Source organism: Pseudorasbora parva, chromosome 25, assembly GCF_024679245.1.
Source record: "Pseudorasbora parva isolate DD20220531a chromosome 25, ASM2467924v1, whole genome shotgun sequence".
In the NCBI taxonomy this organism is placed as follows: Eukaryota; Metazoa; Chordata; class Actinopteri; order Cypriniformes; family Gobionidae; genus Pseudorasbora; species Pseudorasbora parva.
Genome location: NC_090196.1, coordinates 36853151 through 36873175, shown reverse-complemented (window position 1 = coordinate 36873175; position 20025 = coordinate 36853151). Strand labels below are relative to the sequence as shown.

Genomic DNA, 20025 nt, shown 5'->3' with positions numbered 1-20025 from the left:
TGGTAAAGCGTGGTGAAGCGTGGTGAAGTGTGGTGAAGCGTGGTGAAGCGTGGTGAAGCGTGGTAAAGCGTGGTGAAGCGTGGTGAAGCGTGGTGAAGCGTGGTGAAGCGTGGTGAAGCGTGCTGACCTGTATGAGGCCGGAGGGTTGGCTCGTGTCTGTAGTGTGGTAAAGCGTGGTGAAGCGTGGTGAAGTGTGGTGAAGCGTGGTGAAGCGTGGTGAAGCGTGGTAAAGCGTGGTGAAGCGTGGTGAAGCGTGGTGAAGCGTGGTGAAGCGTGGTGAAGTGTGGTGAAGCGTGGTAAAGCGTGGTGAAGCGTGGTGAAGCGTGGTGAAGCGTGGTGAAGCGTGGTGAAGCGTGGTAAAGCGTGCTGACCTGTATGAGGCCGGAGGGTTGGCTCGTGTCTGTAGTGTGGTAAAGCGTGGTGAAGCGTGGTGAAGTGTGGTGAAGCGTGGTGAAGCGTGGTGAAGCGTGCTGACCTGTATGAGGCCGGAGGGTTGGCTCGTGGTAAAGCGTGGTGAAGCGTGGTGAAGTGTGGTGAAGCGTGGTGAAGCGTGGTGAAGCGTGGTGAAGCGTGGTGAAGCGTGGTGAAGCGTGGTGAAGCGTGGTGAAGCGTGGTGAAGCGTGGTGAAGCGTGCTGACCTGTATGAGGCCGGAGGGTTGGCTCGTGTCTGTAGTGTGGTAAAGCGTGGTAAAGCGTGGTAAAGTGTGGTAAAGCGTGGTGAAGCGTGGTGAAGCGTGCTGACCTGTATGAGGCCGGAGGGTTGGCTCGTGTCCTGCAGCTCATGCTGATCTTGTCTTCTGGAGACTCCTCCGGGTAAATGGTGTCGACGGGCTGCTCCTCAAACACCGGCCCGAATCCGGACGCCTCGTCTGGGACAGATGATGAAGAGATCAGAATAACACACAGTACACTCGGGGAAAAACATAAATATAAAATAAACAGTGCTGTCAAACTGATTAATCACATCTAACATAATGTTTTTAAAATATGTAACCGATAACCGATCAGGCATAACTTCCTAATATTGTGTTGGTCCCCCTTTTGCTGACCCATCGAGGCATGAACTCCACTAGACCCCTGAAGGTGTGCTGTGGTATCTGGCACCAAGATGTTAGCAACAGACCCTTTAAGTCATGTAAGTTGCAAGAATCTGGGGAATCTGGAGGCCGAGTCGACGCCTCAAACTGGTTGTTGTGCTCCTCAAACCATTCCTGAAGCATTTGTGCTTTGTGTCAGGAGCATTATCCTGCAGTTTGAGCTCCAGTAGTTGGTCTGTTTGATCGGACCCCACGGGCCAGCCTTCGCTCCCCACGGTCATCAATGAGCCTTGGCCGCCCATGACCCTGTGGCCGGTTCTCCACTGGTCCTTCCTTGGAGCACTTTTGATAGATACTGACCACTGCAGACCGGGAACAGCCCACAAGAGCTGCAGTTTTGGAGATGCTCTGACCCAGTCGTCTAGCCGTCACAATCTGGCCAAACTCGCTCAAATCCTTACGCTTGCCCATTTCTCCTGCTTCACACACATCAACTCTGAGGACTAAATGTTCACTTGCTGCCTAATATATCCCACCCACTAACAGGAGCCGTGATGGAGAGATCATCAGTGTTACTCACTTCACCTGGTCATAATGTTATGCCAGATCATTAAACCTCTCTCAGACAATATGTGACATTATATAATTACAGTGGAGTTGTATGAGGACTGACGTAAACTCTTGATGACGGTGATGTTGTTTTGATCAGCTCATATTATTGACTTTCAGGCACATCAGAAGAAAAGTAGAAAGTGAAACATCATAACGATGACTTTCTAAACGTGCACTGATAAATTATGCATAATAATGTGCGTTAAGAGAGTAAAGCGAGTCCGTTTTGAGTCCTGTTTCCGGCTCCATTAGTGCATGCTGGGATATCAGTCATTAGAGAGAGTCTGACGCCAGCGCGATTAATGACGAGCACAAATTCAGCCGTTCATTACCTTCAAATTCAGCCGTTCATTACCTTCAAATTCAGCCGTTCATTACCTTCAAATTCAGCCGTTCATTACCTTCAAATTCAGCCGTTCATTACCTTCAAATTCAGCCGTTCATTACCTTCAAATTCAGCCGTTCATTACCTTCAAATTCAGCCGTTCATTACCTTCAAATTCAGCCGTTCATTACCTTCAAATTCAGCCGTTCATTACCTTCAAATTCAGCCGTTCATTACCTTCAAATTCAGCCGTTCATTACCTTCATATTCAGCCGTTCATTACCTTCAAATTCAGCCGTTCATCACCTTCAAATTCAGCCGTTCATTACCTTCATATTCAGCCGTTCATTACCTTCAAATTCAGCCGTTCATTACCTTCATATTCAGCCGTTCATTACCTTCAAATTCAGCCGTTCATTACCTTCAAATTCAGCCGTTCATTACCTTCATATTCAGCCGTTCATTACCTTCATATTCAGCCGTTCATTACCTTCAAATTCAGCCGTTCATTACCTTCAAATTCAGCCGTTCATTACCTTCAAATTCAGCCGTTCATTACCTTCAAATTCAGCCGTTCATTACCTTCAAATTCAGCCGTTCATTACCTTCATATTCAGCCGTTCATCACCTTCAAATTCAGCCGTTCATTACCTTCAAATTCAGCCGTTCATCACCTTCAAATTCAGCCGTTCATTACCTTCAAATTCAGCCGTTCATTACCTTCAAATTCAGCCGTTCATTACCTTCATATTCAGCCGTTCATCACCTTCAAATTCAGCCGTTCATCACCTTCAAATTCAGCCGTTCATTACCTTCAAATTCAGCCGTTCATTACCTTCAAATTCAGCCGTTCTTTACCTTCAAATTCAGCCGTTCATTACCTTCAAATTCAGCCGTTCATTACCTTCAAATTCAGCTGAAATAACGTGGCATAAGGCACGGTACGGCCGTCTGTAGAGGTTTATCAGTTATTGGTCAAAATCATTTCCTCAGTGGAGAAATCAGTGGAGCTCCTGCTTCCTGGCGTGGCTGTGGAGCTCCATACACATAAAGCGGAGCTCAGGTTTCTCTCTCATCATCTCATACTCTGAGTGCTTGACCATAACTGCATTATTAAAGTCGAGAAGATAAAAAACACGACTTTTATTTCCGAAACACTGCAAAAAATGCTCTTCTTACTCTTACTCATTTTGTCTTGTTTCCAGTCGAAATATCTAACAATCCTTAAATCAAGATGCATTTACTAGATCAGTAAAACCACATCAGATATTTTTTCTTGTTTTCTTAAAAATAAAATCTAAATGAAGTGAGATTTTAAATATATCTATTAAAAATAATCTTATTTCTGATTGAAATCTTGTTTCTTGTTTCCGTCCCAATCAGAAATAAGATTATTTCTCTCACCCCGTTGGCAGATCATTTTGCCTGTTTTAAGATAAACTCACTTCATTTTTATATATTTCCCCAAAAAAACAAGAAAAAATATTGTTTTTCGTTTTACTGATCTAGTAAATGCATCTTGATTTAAGAATGGTCAGATATTTGAATTGGAAACAAGAAAGAAATACTACATAAGAAGAGCCTTTTCTGCAGGTCAGTCTGCTGAATGTTGCGCAGTGATTTAGTGAGTGCATCAGACGGAGGAACGTAAGTCTTCTGATGTTAGATTGAGGAATCTGCTGGCGTCTCGCCTAATCAGATATGAATTATTCATGAGCGGGGAGAGTAATCTTCAGCTCGCTCCTGATTTGATGTTATTAACTCGTCCAGACGTCAGATGGATCGGTTTCTGATCTAAACAGCCGAGATTATCAGAGGCCAAACATGACTGCGGTAAAGAGGACAGACGCGTCAAAACAAGAACACATTACATTTATATATTTAAAGAAACTAAAGTCAGAATCCTAGGAATATTTTACAAAGCAACCCCTGTTCCAATTAAAATCATTTAAAAGAATAATTTAAACAGAGTACCAATTATACAATGATATAATATAAAAATAATATTCAGTAATGTATATCACAATAAAAAGTAAATATGCACATATTATAATCAGGGATGTTCAAGTGTTGCAGTTCTTTGATTGATGTGTGTTCTGTAAACCGCATGAACGTCTCAGGAGAGCTTAATCTCCGGCTCCACAATGCCCAGTAATATAGAGGGATAATGCAGAATGAATTAAACCTCACAGTTCTTTAAATTAGGCCTTACCTCCAAAGACTCCTGGGAAATCGGCACACACCGAGCAAACTGAAACACAAAACATCAAAAACATCCCAGAATGATTCAGTGCATCTCTTTTCAATTTAAAATATAATTCAACCGAAAACATTTAAATAAAGGTTAAATAAATAAAATGAAGAATCTGGCATGCTTTGATCTCCTTTGCTCATGACCCATTTTATCTCCATTATCTTGATTTCATTATCTTTGGAAGACCGAACCCTAACTGAGCATTAGGTCTGATTGAGCACGAGTCGTAGTGCAGATCCTCTCTGTGTCTGTTTATAAAGCATTGACCGCTGATGTGTGTGTGAGACAGCGACCGATCTAAGAGCTGATGTGTGTGTGAGACAGCGACCGATCGGAGCTGATGTGTGTGTGAGACAGCGGCCGATCTAAGAGCTGATGTGTGTGTGAGACAGCGGCCGATCTAAGAGCTGATGTGTGTGTGAGACAGCGGCCGATCTAAGAGCTGATGTGTGTGTGAGACAGCGACCGATCTAAGAGCTGATGTGTGTGAGACAGCGGCCGATCTAAGAGCTGATGTGTGTGTGAGACAGCGGCCGATCTAAGAGCTGATGTGTGTGTGAGACAGCGACCGATCTAAGAGCTGATGTGTGTGAGACAGCGGCCGATCTAAGAGCTGATGTGTGTGTGAGACAGCGGCCGATCTAAGAGCTGATGTGTGTGAGACAGCGGCCGATCTAAGATCTGATGTGTGTGTGAGACAGCGACCGATCGGAGCTGATGTGTGTGTGAGACAGCGGCCGATCTAAGAGCTGATGTGTGTGTGAGACAGCGACCGATCGGAGCTGATGTGTGTGTGTGAGACAGCGGCCGATCTAAGAGCTGATGTGTGTGTGTGAGACAGCGACCGATCGGAGCTGATGTGTGTGTGTGAGACAGCGGCCGATCTAAGAGCTGATGTGTGTGTGAGACAGCGGCCGATCTAAGAGCTGATGTGTGTGTGAGACAGCGGCCGATCTAAGATCTGATGTGTGTGTGAGACAGCGACCGATCGGAGCTGATGTGTGTGTGAGACAGCGGCCGATCGGAGCTGATGTGTGTGTGAGACAGCGGCCGATCTAAGATCTGATGTGTGTGTGAGACAGCGACCGATCGGAGCTGATGTGTGTGTGAGACAGCGGCCGATCTAAGAGCTGATGTGTGTGTGAGACAGCGGCCGATCTAAGAGCTGATGTGTGTGTGAGACAGCGGCCGATCGGAGCTGATGTGTGTGTGAGACAGCGGCCGATCTAAGAGCTGATGTGTGTGTGAGACAGCGGCCGATCGGAGCTGATGTGTGTGTGAGACAGCGACCGATCTAAGAGCTGATGTGTGTGTGAGACAGCGACCGATCTAAGAGCTGATGTGTGTGTGAGACAGCGGCCGATCGGAGCTGATGTGTGTGTGAGACAGCGGCCGATCTAAGAGCTGATGTGTGTGTGAGACAGCGGCCGATCTAAGATCTGATGTGTGTGTGAGACAGCGACCGATCTAAGAGCTGATGTGTGTGTGAGACAGCGGCCGATCGGAGCTGATGTGTGTGTGAAACAGCGGCCGATCTAAGAGCTGATGTGTGTGTGAGACAGCGGCCGATCGGAGCTGATGTGTGTGTGAGACAGCGACCGATCTAAGAGCTGATGTGTGTGTGAGACAGCGGCCGATCTAAGAGCTGATGTGTGTGTGAGACAGCGACCGATCTAAGAGCTGATGTGTGTGTGAGACAGCGGCCGATCTAAGAGCTGATGTGTGTGTGAGACAGCGACCGATCTAAGAGCTGATGTGTGTGTGAGACAGCGGCCGATCGGAGCTGATGTGTGTGTGAAACAGCGGCCGATCGGAGCTGATGTGTGTGTGAGACAGCGGCCGATCTAAGATCTGATGTGTGTGTGAGACAGCGACCAATCGGAGCTGATGTGTGTGTGAGACAGCGGCCGATCTAAGAGCTGATGTGTGTGTGTGAGACAGCGGCCGATCTAAGAGCTGATGTGTGTGTGTGAGACAGCGGCCGATCTAAGAGCTGATGTGTGTGTGTGAGACAGCGGCCGATCTAAGAGCTGATGTGTGTGTGTGAGACAGCGGCCGATCTAAGAGCTGATGTGTGTGTGTGAGACAGCGGCCGATCTAAGAGCTGATGTGTGTGTGAGACAGCGACCGATCGGAGCTGATGTGTGTGTGAGACAGCGGGCGATCTAAGAGCTGATGTGTGTGTGAGACAGCGGGCGATCTAAGAGCTGATGTGTGTGTGAGACAGCGGGCGATCTAAGAGCTGATGTCCTCTGATTACTGATCGTCTGCAGGAACACAAAGACAACAGCAGGACACACAGCGAGAGTAAGGTTATAGTATTGTATACTCACAGTGAGAGTAAGGTTATAGTATTGTATCCTCACAGTGAGAGTAAGGTTATAGTATTGTATCCTCACAGCGAGAGTAAGGTTATAGTATTGTATCCTCACAGTGAGAGTAAGGTTATAGTATTGTATACTCACAGTGAGAGTAAGGTTATAGTATTGTATTCTCACAGTGAGAGTAAGGTTATAGTATTGTATACTCACAGTGAGAGTAAGGTTATAGTATTGTATTCTCACAGTGAGAGTAAGGTTATAGTATTGTATTCTCACAGTGAGAGTAAGGTTATAGTATTGTTATCCTCACAGTGAGAGTAAGGTTATAGTATTGTATTCTCACAGTGAGAGTAAGGTTATAGTATTGTATCCTCACAGTGAGAGTAAGGTTATAGTATTGTATACTCACAGTGAGAGTAAGGTTATAGTATTGTATTCTCACAGTGAGAGTAAGGTTATAGTATTGTATACTCACAGTGAGAGTAAGGTTATAGTATTGTATTCTCACAGCGAGAGTAAGGTTATAGTATTGTATCCTCACAGCGAGAGTAAGGTTATAGTATTGTATTCTCACAGCGAGAGTAAGGTTATAGTATTGTATACTCACAGTGAGAGTAAGGTTATAGTATTGTATTCTCACAGCGAGAGTAAGGTTATAGTATTGTATACTCACAGTGAGAGTAAGGTTATAGTATTGTATCCTCACAGTGAGAGTAAGGTTATAGTATTATATCCTCACAGCGAGAGTAAGGTTATAGTATTGTATACTCACAGCGAGAGTAAGGTTAGAGTATTGTATACTCACAGCGAGAGTAAGGTTATAGTATTGTATCCTCACAGCGAGAGTAAGGTTATAGTATTGTATCCTCACAGTGAGAGTAAGGTTATAGTATTGTATCCTCACAGCGAGAGTAAGGTTATAGTATTGTATCCTCACAGCGAGAGTAAGGTTATAGTATTGTATCCTCACAGTGAGAGTAAGGTTATAGTATTGTATACTCACAGTGAGAGTAAGGTTATAGTATTGTATACTCACAGTGAGAGTAAGGTTATAGTATTGTATACTCACAGCGAGAGTAAGGTTATAGTATTGTATCCTCACAGTGAGAGTAAGGTTATAGTATTGTGTCCTCACAGTGAGAGTAAGGTTATAGTATTGTATACTCACAGTGAGAGTAAGGTTATAGTATTGTATACTCACAGCGAGAGTAAGGTTATAGTATTGTATACTCACAGCGAGAGTAAGGTTATAGTATTGTATACTCACAGCGAGAGTAAGGTTATAGTATTGTATCCTCACAGTGAGAGTAAGGTTATAGTATTGTATACTCACAGCGAGAGTAAGGTTATAGTATTGTATACTCACAGCGAGAGTAAGGTTATAGTATTGTATACTCACAGCGAGAGTAAGGTTATAGTATTGTATACTCACAGCGAGAGTAAGGTTATAGTATTGTATCCTCACAGCGAGAGTAAGGTTATAGTATTGTATACTCACAGCGAGAGTAAGGTTATAGTATTGTATCCTCACAGCGAGAGTAAGGTTATAGTATTGTATCCTCACAGCGAGAGTAAGGTTATAGTATTGTATCCTCACAGCGAGAGTAAGGTTATAGTATTGTATACTCACAGCGAGAGTAAGGTTATAGTATTGTATACTCACAGCGAGAGTAAGGTTATAGTATTGTATACTCACAGCGAGAGTAAGGTTATAGTATTGTATACTCACAGCGAGAGTAAGGTTATAGTATTGTATACTCACAGCGAGAGTAAGGTTATAGTATTGTATCCTCACAGCGAGAGTAAGGTTATAGTATTGTATACTCACAGCGAGAGTAAGGTTATAGTATTGTATACTCACAGCGAGAGTAAGGTTATAGTATTGTATACTCACAGCGAGAGTAAGGTTATAGTATTGTATACTCACAGTGAGAGTAAGGTTATAGTATTGTATCCTCGCAGCGAGAGTAAGGTTATAGTATTGTATCCTCACAGCAAGAGTAAGGTTATAGTATTGTATCCTCACAGCGAGAGTAAGTATATAGTATTGTATCCTCACAGTGAGAGTAAGGTTATAGTATTGTATACTCACAGTGAGAGTAAGGTTATAGTATTGTATCCTCACAGTGAGAGTAAGGTTATAGTATTGTATCCTCACAGTGAGAGTAAGGTTATAGTATTGTATACTCACAGTGAGAGTAAGGTTATAGTATTGTATACTCACAGCAAGAGTAAGGTTATAGTATTGTATCCTCACAGTGAGAGTAAGGTTATAGTATTGTATCCTCACAGTGAGAGTAAGGTTATAGTATTGTATACTCACAGCGAGAGTAAGGTTATAGTATTGTATCCTCACAGCGAGAGTAAGGTTATAGTATTGTATCCTCACAGTGAGAGTAAGGTTATAGTATTGTATACTCACAGTGAGAGTAAGGTTATAGTATTGTATCCTCGCAGCGAGAGTAAGGTTATAGTATTGTATCCTCACAGTGAGAGTAAGGTTATAGTATTGTATCCTCGCAGCGAGAGTAAGGTTATAGTATTGTATCCTCACAGTGAGAGTAAGGTTATAGTATTGTATACTCACAGTGAGAGTAAGGTTATAGTATTGTATCCTCGCAGCGAGAGTAAGGTTATAGTATTGTATCCTCACAGTGAGAGTAAGGTTATAGTATTGTATACTCACAGTGAGAGTAAGGTTATAGTATTGTATCCTCACAGTGAGAGTAAGGTTATAGTATTGTATACTCACAGTGAGAGTAAGGTTATAGTATTGTATACTCACAGCAAGAGTAAGGTTATAGTATTGTATCCTCACAGCGAGAGTAAGTATATAGTATTGTATACTCACAGCGAGAGTAAGGTTATAGTATTGTATCCTCACAGTGAGAGTAAGGTTATAGTATTGTATCCTCACAGCGAGAGTAAGGTTATAGTATTGTATCCTCACAGTGAGAGTAAGGTTATAGTATTGTATCCTCACAGCGAGAGTAAGGTTATAGTATTGTATACTCACAGCGAGAGTAAGTATATAGTATTGTATTCTCACAGTGAGAGTAAGGTTATAGTATTGTATCCTCACAGCGAGAGTAAGGTTATAGTATTGTATCCTCACAGTGAGAGTAAGGTTATAGTATTGTATCCTCACAGTGAGAGTAAGGTTATAGTATTGTATCCTCACAGTGAGAGTAAGGTTATAGTATTGTATCCTCACAGTGAGAGTAAGGTTATAGTATTGTATACTCACAGTGAGAGTAAGGTTATAGTATTGTATACTCACAGCGAGAGTAAGGTTATAGTATTGTATCCTCACAGCGAGAGTAAGGTTATAGTATTGTATCCTCACAGTGAGAGTAAGGTTATAGTATTGTATACTCACAGCAAGAGTAAGGTTATAGTATTGTATCCTCACAGTGAGAGTAAGGTTATAGTATTGTATCCTCACAGCGAGAGTAAGGTTATAGTATTGTATACTCACAGCGAGAGTAAGGTTATAGTATTGTATACTCACAGCGAGAGTAAGGTTATAGTATTGTATACTCACAGCGAGAGTAAGGTTATAGTATTGTATACTCACAGCGAGAGTAAGGTTATAGTATTGTATACTCACAGCGAGAGTAAGGTTATAGTATTGTATACTCACAGTGAGAGTAAGGTTATAGTATTGTATACTCACAGCGAGAGTAAGGTTATAGTATTGTATACTCACAGCGAGAGTAAGGTTATAGTATTGTATTCTCACAGTGAGAGTAAGGTTATAGTATTGTATCCTCACAGTGAGAGTAAGGTTATAGTATTGTATCCTCACAGTGAGAGTAAGGTTATAGTATTGTATACTCACAGTGAGAGTAAGGTTATAGTATTGTATCCTCACAGTGAGAGTAAGGTTATAGTATTGTATACTCACAGTGAGAGTAAGGTTATAGTATTGTATACTCACAGTGAGAGTAAGGTTATAGTATTGTATTCTCACAGTGAGAGTAAGGTTATAGTATTGTATACTCACAGTGAGAGTAAGGTTATAGTATTGTATACTCACAGTGAGAGTAAGGTTATAGTATTGTATCCTCACAGCGAGAGTAAGGTTATAGTATTGTACCCTCACAGCGAGAGTAAGGTTATAGTATTGTATACTCACAGTGAGAGTAAGGTTATAGTATTGTATACTCACAGCGAGAGTAAGGTTATAGTATTGTATACTCACAGTGAGAGTAAGGTTATAGTATTGTATCCTCACAGTGAGAGTAAGGTTATAGTATTGTATACTCACAGTGAGAGTAAGGTTATAGTATTGTATCCTCACAGCGAGAGTAAGGTTATAGTATTGTACCCTCACAGCGAGAGTAAGGTTATAGTATTGTATACTCACAGTGAGAGTAAGGTTATAGTATTGTATACTCACAGCGAGAGTAAGGTTATAGTATTGTATCCTCACAGCGAGAGTAAGTATATAGTATTGTATTCTCACAGTGAGAGTAAGGTTATAGTATTGTATCCTCACAGTGAGAGTAAGGTTATAGTATTGTATCCTCACAGTGAGAGTAAGGTTATAGTATTGTATTCTCACAGCGAGAGTAAGTATATAGTATTGTATTCTCACAGTGAGAGTAAGGTTATAGTATTGTTATCCTCACAGTGAGAGTAAGGTTATAGTATTGTATTCTCACAGCGAGAGTAAGGTTATAGTATTGTATCCTCACAGCGAGAGTAAGTATATAGTATTGTATCCTCACAGTGAGAGTAAGGTTATAGTATTGTATACTCACAGCGAGAGTAAGGTTATAGTATTGTATACTCACAGCGAGAGTAAGGTTATAGTATTGTATACTCACAGCGAGAGTAAGGTTATAGTATTGTATTCTCACAGTGAGAGTAAGGTTATAGTATTGTATCCTCACAGTGAGAGTAAGGTTATAGTATTGTATCCTCACAGTGAGAGTAAGGTTATAGTATTGTATCCTCACAGTGAGAGTAAGGTTATAGTATTGTATCCTCACAGTGAGAGTAAGGTTATAGTATTGTATCCTCACAGTGAGAGTAAGGTTATAGTATTGTATCCTCACAGTGAGAGTAAGGTTATAGTATTGTATACTCACAGTGAGAGTAAGGTTATAGTATTGTATCCTCACAGTGAGAGTAAGGTTATAGTATTGTATCCTCACAGTGAGAGTAAGGTTATAGTATTGTATACTCACAGTGAGAGTAAGGTTATAGTATTGTATCCTCACAGTGAGAGTAAGGTTATAGTATTGTATCCTCACAGCGAGAGTAAGGTTATAGTATTGTATTCTCACAGCGAGAGTAAGGTTATAGTATTGTGTCCTCACAGTGAGAGTAAGGTTATAGTATTGTATCCTCACAGTGAGAGTAAGGTTATAGTATTGTGTCCTCACAGTGAGAGTAAGGTTATAGTATTGTGTCCTCACAGTGAGAGTAAGGTTATAGTATTGTATCCTCACAGTGAGAGTAAGGTTATAGTATTGTGTCCTCACAGTGAGAGTAAGGTTATAGTATTGTGTCCTCACAGTGAGAGTAAGGTTATAGTATTGTATCCTCACAGTGAGAGTAAGGTTATAGTATTGTATCCTCACAGCGAGAGTAAGGTTATAGTATTGTATCCTCACAGCGAGAGTAAGGTTATAGTATTGTATCCTCACAGTGAGAGTAAGGTTATAGTATTGTATTCTCACAGCGAGAGTAAGGTTATAGTATTGTATCCTCACAGTGAGAGTAAGGTTATAGTATTGTATCCTCACAGCGAGAGTAAGGTTATAGTATTGTATCCTCACAGCGAGAGTAAGGTTATAGTATTGTATCCTCACAGTGAGAGTAAGGTTATAGTATTGTATTCTCACAGCGAGAGTAAGGTTATAGTATTGTATCCTCACAGCGAGAGTAAGGTTATAGTATTGTATCCTCACAGTGAGAGTAAGGTTATAGTATTGTATCCTCACAGCGAGAGTAAGGTTATAGTATTGTATCCTCACAGCGAGAGTAAGGTTATAGTATTGTATTCTCACAGTGAGAGTAAGGTTATAGTATTGTATACTCACAGTGAGAGTAAGGTTATAGTATTGTATACTCACAGTGAGAGTAAGGTTATAGTATTGTATCCTCGCAGTGAGAGTAAGGTTATAGTATTGTATCCTCACAGTGAGAGTAAGGTTATAGTATTGTATACTCACAGTGAGAGTAAGGTTATAGTATTGTATCCTCACAGCGAGAGTAAGGTTATAGTATTGTGTCCTCACAGTGAGAGTAAGGTTATAGTATTGTATCCTCACAGCGAGAGTAAGGTTATAGTATTGTATCCTCACAGTGAGAGTAAGGTTATAGTATTGTATCCTCACAGCGAGAGTAAGGTTATAGTATTGTATCCTCACAGCGAGAGTAAGGTTATAGTATTGTATACTCACAGCGAGAGTAAGGTTATAGTATTGTATCCTCACAGCGAGAGTAAGGTTATAGTATTGTATACTCACAGTGAGAGTAAGGTTATAGTATTGTATCCTCACAGCGAGAGTAAGGTTATAGTATTGTATACTCACAGCGAGAGTAAGGTTATAGTATTGTATACTCACAGCGAGAGTAAGGTTATAGTATTGTATACTCACAGCGAGAGCGGAGCGAGGCGGCGATCAGCAGCACGAGGGCCGCGTGGCTCATGGCTCCAGGGATCATGGCTTATAGCAGATCTTCAGACATCAGGAGCTGCTGGGATTCCCTGAGGAGCGAAATATGGATAATGAGACGAACAGCCGCGTCTGATATAGAGCAGATTCCTGATCTCAGCTCAATCTTTCAGACGCAACACACCCTCAAATATAAGCATCTAGAACTGAAAGGGCAGCTATATATTGTCATGTATAGAGACTTATTTTACACACACAGGGTTATAGCAGCAAACGGACACGTCTCACATCTCGCCTAGAGAGCTCAATAATGCCTCATTTGCTATCCGATTTGCTCACAGTAGGATGAAGATGCAAACATTAGACAACACTACTCTACTGAGGCAAAGTGATACGACCAGTGAGGCTTCTCACACGAGATTACTAAAGCTTTCTTTCACTACAGCTTTCTTTCCCTCTTTCTTTAATCCTTTCTTTTTAAATGATTTAATTTCAGAATTTTTAATTTCGTTTTTCCGCAGACTGCTGATCTAAACTAAAGCCTTAACCAGACTGACCTTATGACAGTTAGTAGGTCAGCTGATCAACCCCCAAACATTAGAGCGGTAATGACCTGCGTTATAGCAGCAGACGGTCACATGATCATCATAATCAGCTGTTTAATATTCAAATCTCCTCACAATGACACACACAAGCTGCTTTCAATGCGGATTTGCACATGAACTGAATGAAAGGGAAATTAAGAGCGAGAAGAAGAGAGAGTCACACATGATCTCATTGATATCTCGAATGTTTCTCCTACAGACATGAGGTATAAAGATCTCTAATAATGTCCCTCTGACTCTCAGTGTTATGAAGACACACACAGATCAGTGCCAGAATGCAGTCACTGTGACCAGCTCAAGCTGAGATTTACTGCAGTATCCACAGAGAATACCGTGGTACATTGTGTTCAGTGGATGCTTTAATGTAATACCAGTAAATGACGTCACATTATTGATTGTTTATCCACAAACATGGCTCCAGATTCATCCCATCTTTCCACATTATTCCAGCGGATCGTTTCTGCTTCCTGCTGGAGCCACTTATGATTACATTAGAGGCGGAAGGATATCTGTGCACACACACACACACACACACACACACACACACACACACACACACACACACACACACACACACACACACACACACACACACACACACACACACACACACACACACACACACACACACACACACACACACACCAATCATTCCATCATTATTTACTTGCCCTCGTGTCACTAAAACATGAATGTCTTTTTTTTTTTTTTGATGATGATGATGATGATGATGATGATATTTTGAAGAAAATTTGGAACCAGTTAACACTGAACCTTATTGACATTCAGTTCACGAGTTCACAAATAATTAGACTGAGCCAGTCGAGAGTGAGAACATCCACTCATGATCATTTATTACATTATAAATGTCTTTACTGTCACTTTTGGTCTGCAAAAAATGCTCTTCTTACTCAGTATTTTTGTCTTGTTTCTAGTCAAAATATCTAAAAGTTCTTATATTAAGAAACATTTACTAGACAAGTAAAGAAATGTGTCTTGTTTTGGGTTAGGGTTAGTAATAGTAATAGTAAATAACTCAAAATGAAGAGTTTTTGCTTAAAATAAGATAAATAATCTGCCAATGGGGTGAGAGAAATAATCTTGTTTCTGTTTGAATTAAGATTATTTTTCTCACCCCATTGGCAGATTATTTATCTTATTTTAAGCAAAAACTCTCTTCATTTTGAGTTATTTTTCCCCAAAACAACACAAATTTCTTTGCTTGTCTAGTAAATACTTCTTGTTTTAAGGATGTTTAGATGTTTGGACTAGAAACAAGACAGAAATACTGAGTAAGAAGAGCATTTTTTGCCGTTGTGCTGAATATTAACGCTAACCCGTGGCTCGTGAACCCCCTTCTGCACAGAAACGGACTGACCTTCATTTGCAGCTCAACGTTATTTGCTTATTTGAGTTTTTTGATTCAGCGTGTTCAGGTGCTTTGTGTTCAAACTCCGCTAAATAACTAGCCAATTTCAGCTGGAATAATAACACCATTGAACCGGCAGATCAATAAGAAATGCTTAGCTGAGGAAAACACACCAATACATGAGGTCAGGAATTATTATCGGTCACAGCAGCGCACACACACACACACACACACACACACACACACACACACACACACACACACACACACACACACACACACACACACACACACATAATCAGCGCTGGACGTGACATCTTCCTCCAGATCATCACGTCACCGTCACAGAATAGACACATTCATGATTATACTAGACAGACACGCTAATGTTGATTATTTACACCCCAAACACACACTATGGTCACACAGTCAAGTCATCTTTATTTCTATCGCTCTTCTCCAGCGCCGATTGTGTCAGAGCAGCTTCAGTGTCAAACAGGACAATACTGTAGCAGAATTAGATTTGGCTGTACAGTCGTTCTGGAGTAAACAGTGATGTTATCAGCTTATTTTAATTTATCATAGAGAGACAATGTTGGCAGATCAGTATTATAGTTTATAGAATTAAATAAGACCTCATTCATTAATGTTATTTGTATATTTAGTTGAATAACTCTGATCATAATGTTAGTGTCCCCAACTGAGCAAGCCAAGCCAAAGGCGACCAAAGGAACCGAAACTCCATCAGGGCATGATGGAGAAAAATAACCCTTAGAGAAACCAGACTCAGTTCTCCTCTGGCCTATTAACACACAGCGGAGGATTATTATTCTGGACACCGCACAGCTCAGAAATCATATTAGAGCAGAATATTCAAGAGTTCTGGGTATCCCGCAAGAGACGGGTTTATTTAGGATGGGGCGTCGATTACACAAGAGTATGAATACTTGAAAGATATAAACTGAGATATAAACTGAGTAAAACTCTACGGTCCCTCCAGAAAAACACATATTTGAAAGATGGGAGTCTTCACGCAGTGACTCTCTTAAAGTGCCTTTTGATTTGATTAATATTATATTACAGTGAGGAAAATAGGTATTTGAACACTGTGCTATTCTGCAAGTTCATCGTAGGTGCATGTCCACTGACAGACATAATCTCCAAAAAATCCACAAATCACAATAAATTATCTTTTAACTGTTTATTTGTCTGATACAGCTGCAAATAAGTATTTGAACACCTGTCTATCCGCTAGAGTTCTGCCCCTCAGAGACCTGTTAGTCTGCCTTTAAAATGTCCACCTCCACTCCATTTATTATCCTACAGTAGATGCTCCTGTTTGAGGCCGTTAGCTGATAAAGACACCTGTCCACCCCATACAATCAGCAAGAGTCCAACTACTAACATGGCCAAGACCACAGAGCTGTCCAAAGACACGAGACACACTCATACACCTCCACACGGCTGGAGAGGGCTCCGGGGAAATGGCCAAGACCAAAGAGCTGTCCAAAGACACGAGACACACTCATACACCTCCACACGGCTGGAGAGGGCTCCGGGGAAATGGCCAAGACCAAAGAGCTGTCCAAAGACACGAGAGACAATCATACACCTCCACAAGGCTGGAGAGGGCTCCGGGGAAATGGCCAAGCAGCTCGGTAAAAAAAGGTCCACTGTTGGAGCAATCATTAGAAAATGGAAGAAGCTAAACATGACTGTCAATCTCCCTCGGACTGGGGCTCCATGCCAGATCTCACCTCGTGGGTCTCAATGATCCTAAGGTGAGAAATCAGCCCAAACTACACGGAGGAGCTGGCCAATGACCTGAGAAGAGCTGGGACCACCGTTACCAAAGTTACTGTTGGTAATACCGACGTCATGGTTTGAAATCATGCATGGCACGGAAGGTTCCCCTTAAACCGGCACATGTTCAGGCCCGTCTGAAGTTTGCCAATGACCATTTGGATGATCCAGAGGAGTCATGGGAGAAAGTCATGTGGGCAGATGAGACCAAAATAGAACTTTTTGGTCATAATTCCACTAAACGTGTTTGGAGGAAGAATGATGAGTACCATCCCAAGAACACCATCCCTACTGTGAAGCATGGGGGTGGCAGCATCATGCTGTGGGGGTGTGGGAGAGCCACTTACAGGAGTGTAAGAAGCATATGAAGGTTCTGGCGTGGCCTAGCCCGTCTCCAGACCTAAACCCAATAGAGAATCTTTGGAGGAGCTCAAACTCTGTGTTTCTCAGCGACAGGCCAGACACCTGACGGATCTAGAGGAGATCTGTGTGGAGGAGTGGGCCAGAAACCTGACGGATCTAGAGGAGATCTGTGTGGAGCAGTGGGCCAGAAACCTGACGGATCTAGAGGAGATCTGTGTGGAGGAGTGGGCCAGAAACCTGACGGATCTAGAGGAGATCTGTGTGGAGCAGTGGGCCAGAAACCTGACGGATCTAGAGGAGATCTGTGCGGAGGAGTGGGCCAGAAACCTGACGGATCTAGAGGAGATCTGTGTGGAGCAGTGGTCCAGAAACCTGACGGATCTAGAGGAGATCTGTGTGGAGGAGTGGGCCAGAATGCCTCCTGCAGAGCAAACCTGCTGAAGAACTACAGCAAACGCTTGACCTCTGGAAACGCAAACAAAGGCTACTGGACCAAATATTAACATTGATTTTCTCTGGTCTTCAAACACTTATTTGCAGCTGTATCATACAAATAAATAGTTAAAAAATCATACATTGTGAAATTTTTTAGATTATGTCTCTCACAGTGGACATGCACCTACGATGACAATTTCAGACCCTCCATGATTTCCAACTGGGAGAACTTGCAAAATAGCAGAGTGTTCAAATACTTATTTTCCTCACTGTATCTGCAAATAGATCTGAAGTGCACACTGCCTTTTCCTGTTAGATCGCCGTTTGACTCAACTTCAGCCACAAAGATGGCTGTGATCCTGAGCTGCACAAACTCCACATGTCAATCAATCAATCAATCAACTTTATTTATATAGCGCTTTTACAATCACGATTGTGTCAAAGCAGCTTCACAGTGTCAAACAGGGTAATATTGCGACAAAATTAGATTTGGCTGTACAGTCGTACTGGAGAAAACAGTGATGTTATCAGCTTATTACATGTATTCATTGTCACCCTGAACAGCCTCATCATTCTCGTCTGGCCGTCCCATGAGGCCGCAGAACTACAGCTCAGTCCTGTGTAAGAGTGTGTGTGTGCTGCCAACCGGCCCAGATCCTCCGAGCTCATTGTCCCTGAACAAATGGCGGAGCGGAGCGATCAGATTAACTCCTGAAGGAGAAGCCCTGCTGCGATCTATCATCAGCACACGCTCCGCTGAGCTCCAGCTCTCACAGCCATGAGGGGTTAAAGTGTTTACTCTCCGCTATAGGAGCGCTGCATTTACATTACGCAACATTCAAAGATCCTACAATGCAAAAAATACTAAAATAAAATGCTTTTCTTACTTAGTATTTTTGTCGTGTTTCTAGTCCAAACATCTAGAAATTTGTAAAATAAGAAGTATTTACAAGACAAGCAAAAGTAATTGTCTTGTTTTGGGGAAAATAACTCAAAATGAAGAGAGTTTTTGCTTAAAATAAGATAAATAATCTGCCAATGGGGTGAGAAAAATAATCTTAATTCAAACAGAAAACAAGATTATTTTACTCACCCCATTGGCAGATTATTTAGCCGAGATTATTTAGATTATTTTTCCTAAAACAAGACAATAATTGTTACTTTTCTAGTAAATGTTTATAAATGTAAGAACTTTTAGATATTTAGACTAGAAACAAGACATAAATACTAAGTAAGCAGTGTTGCAGTGTTCAGGTTTTGTTGCTGATGCCAGCTGTGTGTCTATATTTTGTGACCAATAATATGTGTATTCCGTGCAGTGTGTGTGTGTGTGTGTGTGTGTGCTGAATGTTGCTCCTGGTACAGTCTGTGGAAGCGAGTTTCCTCGACTGAGGACAATAAAGTATAAATCTGAATCTGGAATCTAAAAGCTACTTTAGGCTGTGATCAGGCCACCTGCAACATCAAGGTCACGGGTTCGATTCTCAGCGAAGGCATGAAGTAACAGCGTGTCCTAGTTCCTCCTCAATCGGACCCATTAGTGTGTGAGTTTGAGGCGTTTTGCTGTATTGTGTTAGCTTCTTTCAGAGAGCTGCAGATTTGGGTCACAGCTTTCACTGGAGCTCTGAACAAACACGAGAGTCAGAACATCACCGGATCACTAAAAGAATACAATTCTTACATCAAGATGCATTTACTAGATCAGTAAAATGACATCAGATATTTTTGCTTGTTTTTTGGGGACAACAAATCTAAATGAAGTGAGTTTTTGCTTCAAACAGGCAAAATGATTTGCCAATGGGGTGAGTAAAATTTTAGTACAGTCAACTCATTGTCATGTTCAAGAAACCAATTTGAAATGATTGGAGCTTTGTGACATGGTGCATTATCCTGCTGGAAGTAGCCATCAGAGGATGGGCACATGGTGGTCATAAAGGGATGGACATGGTCAGAAACAATGCTCAGGTCGGCCGTGGCATTTAAACGATGCCCAATTGGCACTAAGGGGCCTAAAGTGTGCCAAGAAAACATCCCCCACACCATTACACCACCACCACCAGCCTGCACAGTGGGAACAAGGCATGATGGGTCCATGTTCTCATTCTGTTTACGCCAAATTCTGACTCTACCATCTGACCGTCTCAACAGAAATCGAGACTCATCAGACCAGGCAACATTTTCTCCCACAGGACTGCTGCAGACTGGATGCTCTTCCCTTTTCACACCATTCTTTGTAAACCCTAGAAATGGTTGTGTGTGTAAATCCCAG

General features: G+C 41.8%; 1 protein-coding gene across 2 annotated transcripts in view; it reads right to left on the bottom strand.

Moving 5' to 3' along the window:
* Window positions 1-20025, bottom strand: part of cntn1a (contactin 1a) — a 70437-nt gene that overhangs the window by 32417 nt on the left and 17995 nt on the right. For both annotated transcript variants that reach the window (XR_010901670.1, XM_067437292.1), the window contains exons 2-4: window positions 13164-13273; window positions 4187-4225; window positions 743-869 (exon numbers count right to left, since the gene is read on the bottom strand). Coding sequence is in view for 1 of the 2 variants with exons in the window: in XM_067437292.1 (XP_067293393.1) it covers window positions 743-869; window positions 4187-4225; window positions 13164-13230 (233 nt within the window). In the remaining variant the exon portion in view is untranslated. The remainder of the gene's footprint in view (window positions 1-742; window positions 870-4186; window positions 4226-13163; window positions 13274-20025) is intronic.